General features: G+C 44.6%; 1 protein-coding gene across 1 annotated transcript in view; it reads left to right on the top strand.

Annotated features, from left to right (window-relative positions):
- The window catches only part of LOC130069344 (A disintegrin and metalloproteinase with thrombospondin motifs 7), a 100072-nt gene extending 90630 nt beyond the window's left edge, over positions 1 to 9442 (top strand). The window contains 1 exon segment of the mRNA XM_056233168.1: positions 9207 to 9442. Within this exon segment, the coding sequence (XP_056089143.1) occupies positions 9207 to 9355 (149 nt within the window). The 3' untranslated portion in view covers positions 9356 to 9442.
- The last annotated feature ends 1183 nt before the right edge of the window (positions 9443 to 10625 follow it).

Here is a 10625-nt window from a genome sequence, read left to right as displayed (position 1 = left end):
CTGTTCATCCGCGCTGTTTCATGCCGATTTACAACCCACGTAAAGATAATAATTCCGCGAATCACTGCAGTTACAGATTTCGAACAGAGAGATGGCGACAAAGAGGAAAAGATACGGACTGCAGCTTTAAACTTGGGTAACATTAAAGGTTCTCTAAGCGATCCTGGGTGACGTCACTTCTTGTTGACGTTCGAACTATTGTCAAACAAAACGGAGGCTAGCTAGACCCTCCCTCCTCCTCATCCGCACACTAACCCCCCAAACCACACCCCCAAACCCTTCTTGTCGGTCATTGGCTGGAACAGTTTGTTATGTTTTGGGGAGCGGGTCGCTGCAGTTTGTTTTTGGTGCTGTTTGTGAAGCATGGGCTGTCTACAGAGATCGCGTTTCTTTACAGTGTGTTCAGGGGACAGGCAGCCAGCGGATAGTGAGGAGATGTTTGCTGTATGTGACAAAAAATGTTTTGGCCTAAAAAACACATGACATCGCTTAGAGCACCTTTAACTTAGGTAAAAGTAAGGTCAGTTCAAAAGAAAATCAGTTTCAGTGGCAGATGTGATTTTGTTGGATATTATTGATGGAAGATTAAAAATACATATTTTCATGCCTCTACATAATTATGAGAAACTTGCATTAAATAAGTATATGAACCAAATTCTGGTTTCATGTTAAAGGTTGGGGGAAATCCCTGATTTACAGTAGTTTCCATGAGAATGACCTACTGTCTGCTCATTTGGTTTGAGTACTGAATGAGTGACCAAAAATAAACACAAACTACATTTCCTGTATCACTGGACTGTTTAAAGCGGCTCCTACAGGATGTTGGGGAGGTGGGGTGAGTTCAGACCGGATTAATGAGCCCTCTCCCAGCCGAAGGCCACTGTGTGTCACGGGACTCGGTCTGCTTCTCTGTGTGGAATAAATCATGTAAATACAGGATGTGTGTGTGTGTGTGTGTGTGTGTGTGTGTTGGAATGTGCAAGTCTTTCATTATCTCACACACACTGTGCTTTTCAATGATTCAGTTGTAATTAGAGGTTAATGTTTATTCATGATTATGAATATTTAACAATCCTGAGTATGTCTAAAACAAATTAATCATTGAAAGCCCTGATTAAAATATTTTATAGTTGAAAATTTTGGATAGTATGATTGAATGGTATAGTTAATCCACCCATCCATCCATCAATCCATCCATCCATCCTTGCATCCATCCAACCAACCAACCATCCATACATCCATCCATCCATCCATCCATCCAACCAACCATCCATCCAACCAACCAACCATCCATCCATCCATCCATCCATCCAACCAACCAACCAACCATCCAACCAACCATCCATCCATCCAACCAACCATCCATCCATCCAACCAACCATCCATCCATCCATCCATCCATCCAACCAACCATCCAACCAACCAACCATCCATCCATCCAACCAACCAACCATCCATCCATCCATCCATCCAACCAACCAACCAACCATCCATCCTTGCATCCATCCATCCAACCATCCTTGCATCATCCAACCAACCATCCATCCATCCATCATCCAACCATCCATCCATCCATCATCCAACCATCCATCCATCCATCATCCATCCATCATCCATCCATCCATCCATCCTTGCATCATCCAACCAACCATCCATCCATACATCCTTGCATCCATCCATCCATCCATCCAACCAACAATCCAACCAATCAACCATCCATCCAACCAACCATCCAATCCCCCATCCTTGCATCCATCCATCCAACCAACAAACCAACCAATCAACCATCCATCCAACCAACCATCCAATCCCCCATCCTTGCATCCATCCATCCATCCATCCAAGTGTAATTAGGCCCTAATTCATCCTATTTTTGTAATAAAATATTACAGTGTTCTTTTCTCAGTTAATGGTCAGTGCATTAATTCACTGCTTTTAGAAGCTGCTCATTGATTTGTTCTGCAGCCTCACTTGGCACTGACACTCTTTGATATGTATTATCAATATGGTAAGTGTGCTGTGAATCATACATGACCTGTGACTGAATGAACTCTGAATGACACGGTCATAGATGAGCAGACTATGCACTGAACTGTGGGCTTGATGTGCTTGAAATGCTGACAGTTTTCACAGGCTGGTAATGAGGTGTTTGTTTGCAGAGACAAAGCAAAAGCTAGGAAGCTTCACAGGTATATGTTAGTAGCTAAGCTTTACAAAAATCTATTTATTAACTTTTTTTGTGAGAAGCAAAATATGCACTGAATTACATACTGAAGACAACTAATTATGCATGCTTGTTATAAATGCTCTGAAAATTGTATCGTACTTTGCATACTGTTAATCAGCATTATGGTAAAAATAGAACACTATGGCAACAGCTTTCTAACCTGTATGTTTCAGTTTTTTCCCCTCCGTTTGTCCTAAAACACTGTTCATTGTCACTGAGTTTGAAATGTTGACTACAAACAAAGTTTTTCAGATTTTCCTCTGCGTTGTTCTACCCGTATTTACGATTTTTTGAAACCTTTAGCAACTGCCTTCAATGCGAAATTGAATTCTTGCACCTGACTGGGAACAATACAAGTCAACACAATCATGACTAAAAGTTTGCTAAAAAGTATTTCCTACCTAAAGTAAGGCGATGTTTGACTCTGGTAAGCGTATCAATAGCAGACTGGTGGGAGTGGCCTTGGACAGCAACATGCCCAGTGCATTATGCAGTGTTTAGCCTTTCTACTACATATGCGGCCAAGTATTAATGAAAGCCCATTTTGTTTCCATCCATCCATCCAAAAAACAAACAAAAATAATGACTTTATTCAACTATTCATTCCTTTAAATCCATCCATGCAAACAGTGAAGTAGAGATTGTAAAAATTCATACGAATTAGCCACCAATTTGTCAAAACGTAAAATATTTACGAATTGCCATGAGATTGCGTTGGATGATACAACTAATTATATGGGAATCTACAATAATGCTGTCCCCCAGATCAGGCCCACATTGGGTACGTGGACAGACACTATGTTCCTGTCTGGGGTGTCCCTATATGTAAATAAAACATTCAATAAGAAAAAAATTGTGGTGACCCAGAGGGTTTCAATCCCCTGTTATAAGTTGAAACTGAATTTTCCCCCTCTTGTGACGTATATACACGAGTGAAACGGCTGTACAATAGATCAACGGAGGATGCAATTTTACATACACTTCTAAAAAAACTACTACATGAGGCTATTATTTGTGGATTGAAGCTCTGCGTTTAATACTGTCGTCCCAACCAAGCTGATCTACAAGCTGCGAGATCTGGGACTAAGTGTCACATTGTGCAATTAGATCTTGGATTTTCTTACCAACAGACACCAGTGTGTGTGGATTGGCAATAAAACCTCTTCCCCACTGACCCTCAACTCTGGCACCTCACAGGGAAGTGTTTCGAGCGCTGCGCTGTATTCCTTGCTTACATATGATTGTGTTCAAGTGGATCTCATGAGTGACAGGTTGCCCCGTCCTCGTCATCAGAGAAGAGAAGAGAAGAGAAGAGAAGAGAAGAGAAGAGAAGAGAAGAGAAGAGAAGAGAAGAGAAGAGAAGAGAAGAGAAGAGAAGAGAAGAGAAGAGAAGAGAAGTTGCTGCATGTCAGAGGGAGGGGAAGTTATTCTGATTCAAGATTACGAGGCACATGATTTTTTTAAAAATGCACAGTGCTCAGATAAATCATTTATAATAAACACTGCAATATTCCATAAATATGAATTGACCATTTTGATTTCAAGGTGATTTTAATATAAAAACATTTTTTTTATTCTAAAAAAAGAAAGGTTGTCTATGTTTTTACTGACTTTTTAGCAGCCATTATTTCACATTTTTTCAGTGTTGTCTTCTGTATAATTGTAAATAAAACAAAGATCATTGTAAACATTTGACAAGAACATACAATTTCAGTCTTTTTACCTCAGAATTGCACATTTAATTCAGTGTGTTGCAACACATTGTAATGCCATTACTTTGTAATTAATTGTAAATATTACTAGCAACTTCTGAGTGAAAATTGTATTTCTAAATGTATTTCTACACCAATGTTTTATTGGCCTTTCGTGTATGCCACAAAAATTGGCATATGTCCTTGATTTCATTCAATATACCACCAGACTCCAGTGCTATCATGCTTTTTCATGGTTAAAAAGTGCGACATATGCATATTCCCATGTCATTTTTTATTAAAATTACAACCAATCATGCATCCATCCAACCATCCGTCCATCCATCCAACCGTCCGTCCATCCATCCAACCGTCCGTCCGTCCATCCATTCATTCATCCAACCGTCCGTCCATCCAACCGTCCGTCCATCCATCCAACCGTCCGTCCGTCCGTCCGTCCGTCCGTCCATCCATCCAACCGTCCGTCCGTCCATCCATCCAACCAACCAACCGTCCGTCCATCCATCCAACCAACCGTCCGTCCATCCATCCAACCGTCCGTCCATCCATCCATCCAACCGTCCGTCCGTCCGTCCGTCCATCCATCCAACCGTCCGTCCGTCCGTCCGTCCGTCCGTCCATCCATCCAACCAACCGTCCATCCATCCAACCAACCGTCCGTCCATCCATCCATCCATCCATCCATCCATCCAACCGTCCGTCCGTCCGTCCGTCCATCCATCCAACCGTCCGTCCGTCCGTCCGTCCATCCATCCAACCAACCGTCCGTCCATCCATCCAACCAACCGTCCATCCATCCAACCGTCCGTCCGTCCATCCATCCAACCGTCCGTCCGTCCGTCCATCCATCCAACCGTCCGTCCGTCCGTCCATCCATTCATTCATCCAACCGTCCGTCCATCCATCCAACCGTCCGTCCGTCCATCCATCCATCCATCCAACCGTCCGTCCGTCCGTCCATCCATCCATCCAACCAACCGTCCATCCATCCAACCGTCCGTCCATCCATTCATTCATCCAACCGTCCGTCCGTCCATCCATCCAACCGTCCGTCCGTCCATCCATCCATCCAACCAACCGTCCATCCATCCAACCGTCCGTCCATCCATTCATTAATCCAACCGTCCGTCCATCCATCCAACCGTCCGTCCGTCCGTCCGTCCATCCATCCATCCAACCGTCCGTCCGTCCGTCCGTCCGTCCATCCATCCAACCGTCCGTCCGTCCGTCCATCCATCCATCCAACCAACCGTCCATCCATCCAACCATCCAACCGTCCATCCATGCATTCATCCAACCGTCCGTCCATCCATCCGTCCGTCCATCCAACCAACCGTCCGTCCATCCATCCAACCGTCCGTCCATCCAACCAACCGTCCGTCCATCCATCCAACCGTCCGTCCATCCAACCGTCCGTCCGTCCGTCCATCCAACTGTCCGTCCATCCATCCGTCCGTCCATCCAACCGTCCATCCATCCATCCAACCGTCCGTCCATCCATCCAACCGTCCGTCCGTCCATCCATCCATTCATCCAACCGTCCGTCCGTCCATCCAACCGTCCGTCCATCCATCCAACCGTCCATCCATCCATCCAACCCTCCGTCCATCCATCCAACCGTCCGTCCGTCCATCCATCCATTCATCCAACCGTCCGTCCGTCCATCCAACCGTCCGTCCATCCATCCAACCGTCCGTCCATCCATCCAACCGTCCGTCCATCCATCCAACCAACCATCTATCTATCCATCCATCCATCCGTCCGTCCGTCCGTCCGTCCGTCCATCCATCCATTCATCCAACCGTCCGTCCGTCCGTCCATCCAACTGTCCGTCCATCCATCCGTCCGTCCATCCAACCGTCCATCCAACCGTCCGTCCATCCATCCAACCGTCCATCCATCCATCCAACCGTCCGTCCATCCATCCAACCGTCCGTCCGTCCATCCATCCATTCATCCAACCGTCCGTCCGTCCATCCAACCGTCCGTCCATCCATCCAACCGTCCGTCCATCCATCCAACCAACCATCTATCTATCCATCCATCCATCCGTCCATCCATCCATCCGTCCGTCCGTCCGTCCGTCCATCCATCCATTCATCCAACCGTCCGTCCGTCCGTCCATCCAACTGTCCGTCCATCCATCCGTCCGTCCATCCAACCGTCCATCCATCCATCCAACCGTCCGTCCATCCATCCAACCGTCCGTCCGTCCATCCATCCATTCATCCAACCGTCCGTCCGTCCATCCAACCGTCCGTCCATCCATCCAACCGTCCGTCCATCCATCCAACCAACCATCTATCTATCCATCCATCCATCCGTCCATCCATCCATCCATCCGTCCGTCCATCCATCCATCCAACCGTCCATCCATCCATCCATCCATCCAACCGTCCATCCGTCCGTCCATCCATCCATCCAACCGTCCATCCGTCCGTCCATCCATCCAACCAACCGTCCATCCATCCATCCGTCCATCCATCCATCCAACCGTCCATCCGTCCATCCATCCATCCGTCCGTCCGTCCGTCCATCCATCCATCCATCCAACCGTCCATCCATCCATCCATCCATCCATCCGTCCATCCATCCATCCAACCATCCATCCGTCCGTCCATCCATCCATCCATCCAACCGTCCGTCCATCCATCCATCCATCCATCCATCCAACCGTCCGTCCATCCATCCATCCATCCATCCGTCCATCCAACCGTCCGTCCATCCATCGTGTGCAAAGGCACAGGCTTTCAGTGTGTGTTTTGTGAGAAGTCTGTTTATACATGAGGCTCTTGGACACTTTGAGATTTATGAGCGAGTAGAAAAGTGATTGGGACACCGGTCACAGACTGCACTTCTCCCAGGGCAGTGTGGGAAGGCGAGGGTGCAGTGTGTGACCCCACTGATGTCAACACACTGATCTAGGAGCGCGAGGAGATGCTGTCGTGCTGAGACGTCAATGACTCCTTCTGTTGGTGGAATCATCCAGTGGAAATGCACAGAAAATCCTTTTAATATGCCTGTCTGCAACTCTTCTGTAACTTTGCGTTGTAAACCCTTCTTTGTTTTTGGTCTCTCCTCTAAGAGTTTTTGTTCTTATCACTATTTCAAACAAGGCTGAATACAAGGCATTTAAAGTATGCTTATGATCAGCCTTTTACAGGCACATGATGTCTTCTAACTGGTATTTAGAAAGAAAATATTTCTTGTCTTGTGGAATGCGCTGAAAAACATGCCCAACAAAGGTAAAAAAAATGTCCCTCGGAGATTTTTTATGGGAATATATGGCATTTTGTGATGTGAAGGCTCTAAGTGGCATCTTGTTTGGCTTCATAGTATCAGAAGGTAGTATACCGCTTGCGTCTGGTGACGTTTGAAGTAGATTCATCATCTGCTTTACATTTACCTGGCTCTGGGAGTCCTTTGACAAACTTGTCTATGCTTAGTGCAGAACCATGCATCATTAATGAATATTTTTACACGGTTCCCTGCAGTACTCAATTCTAATTCTTTAAACTTATTCCACAACAACAACCGCTACAACTGATAACAGGCCGCACAAGCGGGTACTGCGAGTCATTTTGAGGTAATAAAATATGCCAAATTAATATTTTGTGTTCAATTATTTTCTCATGTGGCAAGTCGCTGCATAATAAGCAGGATGATTTTGCATCGCCCTGAAGAGGTTTGTTTTGGATAACAATCTGCTGACTGTACTCTATCCCTTGGTGATGATACACAGGGCAACTTTTTGAGCAATGTTGCTGGGCAATCTTGCCGAGCGATTGTTGCTTGGGCACTTTCCCATTGAAAATGGGCAATAAATCTCTATCTGGATCATTTAGATCAGTCGTGGGCCCTGCGTCTCATCTGGTTGCCCATTGCCCAGCAACATTGCTCAAAAAGTTGTATGATCACCTTAAGTCTTGCACCGTCCCCGTTTTATAACTCCTACCCCCAGTGTGGGAACCAATGTGATAGACAAACATTTTATACAGTATAAATTCACTCCTGTTATTCTGTGTGGTAGATTTATTTGACCATCCCCCACCTTTGTATTACATAGACATTTTTAAAACAAATTTCTTAGGTACAATACTAGTACAATTTCATTTGAAAATGCATCTTTTTGTCTCCGTTTTGGTCCTCTATTATGAGACGGCATTTTTAGCAACGAAAACTACGCTTTTTGAAAACGCTCTCCAATGTGGATACCTTTGAAAAAGCTGTTTTCGCGAAAACAGAGGTATTTAAAAACGATGACGTAGGTTTAGTCATGTGTCGCATATTGAACCCATAGATATTCATGTTTATACTGGTATTGTGCCTTTTATGTGCTATTCACTTTCACACAGTTGCTAAAATATGTTACTTTGCACACTCTTCATATCATAGTTCTGCAAAGATGACAGAAAATTCACTCGCATTTGCTGTCCTGCGGTAAACATGAGCAGTTTTAGACCAAACATATAATAGTGAGTGAGTGCGACCTGGTGTGAGATGAGATCCGACAGATATTTTGTTAAATAAAATGATCCTGCCAGAAGAATTGCGTGATAACTTGATTATGTCTGTTCTGTCTGTATCATCTCAGTGAGCTTTTATGAGGCATTTACGCGTGCTCTGTAAGGGGAATTTAGTGTTTTCCGACGTTTCAGTGTGGATGAGAAACCTTTGGAAAACGCTAGTGTGGACGGAGAGTGTTTTGAAATCCAAACTCAGTTTTGAAATCTATCCGGATTAATGTAGACATAGCCTAAGAAAGTCACTTAACAGAGTGTGTTTTACAGCCTGATGTCAGGAGTGATGTTACGAATTCTCTCGTCTTTAGAAAATAAAATAATAAATCTAGTGGTGCTTTAAAGGGCCCAGAAACAAACATGCTGGTCAAAAGAATCTAGATAATGCACATTTAAAATACTATTTGTTGTAGTTTCCATTCACCACTATAGAAGTTTACCCAACCAATACGACTTCGGCTTCTGAGAAGCCTAGTAATGTATAAAAAGGGTCCATTTCTGAAATTATCCTTAATTTTGTTTTGCTGTGCAGCCATTGTACTTTTATGTAATGAAATACTTGATTTCTTCCAGGTATTCCCAGCATCAGAGGTCGTTTCTTCGCTACTCTCGAGGTGTTGGTGTTGCTGTAATGTGTTGCCTGGCTTGAGGACAAATACCCTGATGTGTGAACGCACTAGTGCATGCATGCGGTGCAGTGGCGAAGCGCTCTCGCTGTCTCTCATGTTCGTTCTCTGTGTCTTTCAGGTCAGTTGTGTTTACGGGACCATTTGACACTCCGCTTCTGTCAGACCCTCCGATTGCTTGGCCGATGTCAGGTGCCTTCGGTCCGGGTAAAGTGTTGCAGGACCTGCGGGCTCCCGTCACGGGGCGGCGAACGCACTGCAAGCCGCTGACATACAAAGGCATTCCAGAATGACCGTTGTAACACAAGATTATGACACAAATACTCAAAGCAGCTACCCAGACAGCAACATAGTGTCGGCCCAGATCCGGTACACTTTGTTGCTGTCTGGGTATGGACCAATCCATTGTTGGACAGACTTTCGTCTGGTCTGGTCATCCCAGACAGCAACATTGTCTCGGCCCAGATCCGGCCGTGTGGAATCCACGCGTACCGGATGTGGGCCGGATCTGGGCCGACACTATGTTGCTGTCTGGGATTGACCAACAGTTTATCAGGGAGCCACTTTGTCCCTACATCCTTTATCAGATTAAGTGGTGCTTATTTCCATCCATCATCTCAGATAAGTGGTAGTAAAGCAGGCAGAGTGGATCTTGCCATCTCACTATAGTGACTACAGTAATTAAGCTTCCTTGCTGAGGACATTTTTTATTTTCTTTACTAGTTGGCAATTGATGGAACAAATATATTCATAATGTGGACATTTTAATCATATCTTTTAACCCTGCCAAGACTGCAGTTCAGTTCCCAGACAGCAATAGTCAGTCCTTCCAGAAAAACACAGTTTTTTTGTGATTGTTGCGGGCAAAAATCCTTTATTATGCGGCCAGTTTTCTTAAAAAATGCGATGGAATATGTGGGATATTTATGCAATTTTATGCGATGAAATTGCGGGAACTTGCAAAAACTGCGGTTTGATGAAAAAGAGAATAAAAAGTGATTCCCCCAACACCCTGTTCTCACTAGGCTACTACCTTAAAGTAAAGAGTCATTTCTTATTACTTCCTATGATAAGCAAGCATAACTTCATCACAGAAAGTGCTGGGAATATTTATGTTGTCATCTTGTTTTATTTCAGACCTTAATAAACACATCATGATCAAACTTACAAAACATTGATGAGTCAAACAAGTTATGTAGCTTTACAAAAGGAATATGCTACAACTTCTGTAAAAATGAATAAATAAAATATAAAAAAATAAAGTGTGCTCCTGTTTTACAGCTTTAGATGATGTTCACGTCGCGTAATCACGTCACTTCATAACGTTCCCATGGCAACGGGGGGAAACGGCTGCTCTTGTGTGAAGCAAACTTTTTTGCAATGAAAATGCGAGGATTATGAAATCATGCAAGCCCCGCCGCATATTTTGCACGGAAATCGGCAATTTATGCGGCGAAAGTGCAGCGTATATGAAAAATACGACTTTGGCTGATTATGCACAATCATGCGATCGCATAATCGCGTTTTTCTGGAGGGACTG

Source organism: Rhinichthys klamathensis, unplaced genomic scaffold (assembly GCF_029890125.1).
Source record: "Rhinichthys klamathensis goyatoka isolate OS25496 unplaced genomic scaffold, OSU_Roscu_1.1 h1tg000362l_1, whole genome shotgun sequence".
Lineage (NCBI taxonomy): Eukaryota > Metazoa > Chordata > Actinopteri > Cypriniformes > Leuciscidae > Rhinichthys > Rhinichthys klamathensis.
The sequence above is the reverse complement of the archived record's forward strand: the minus strand, read 5'-3'. Positions and strand labels throughout refer to the sequence as shown.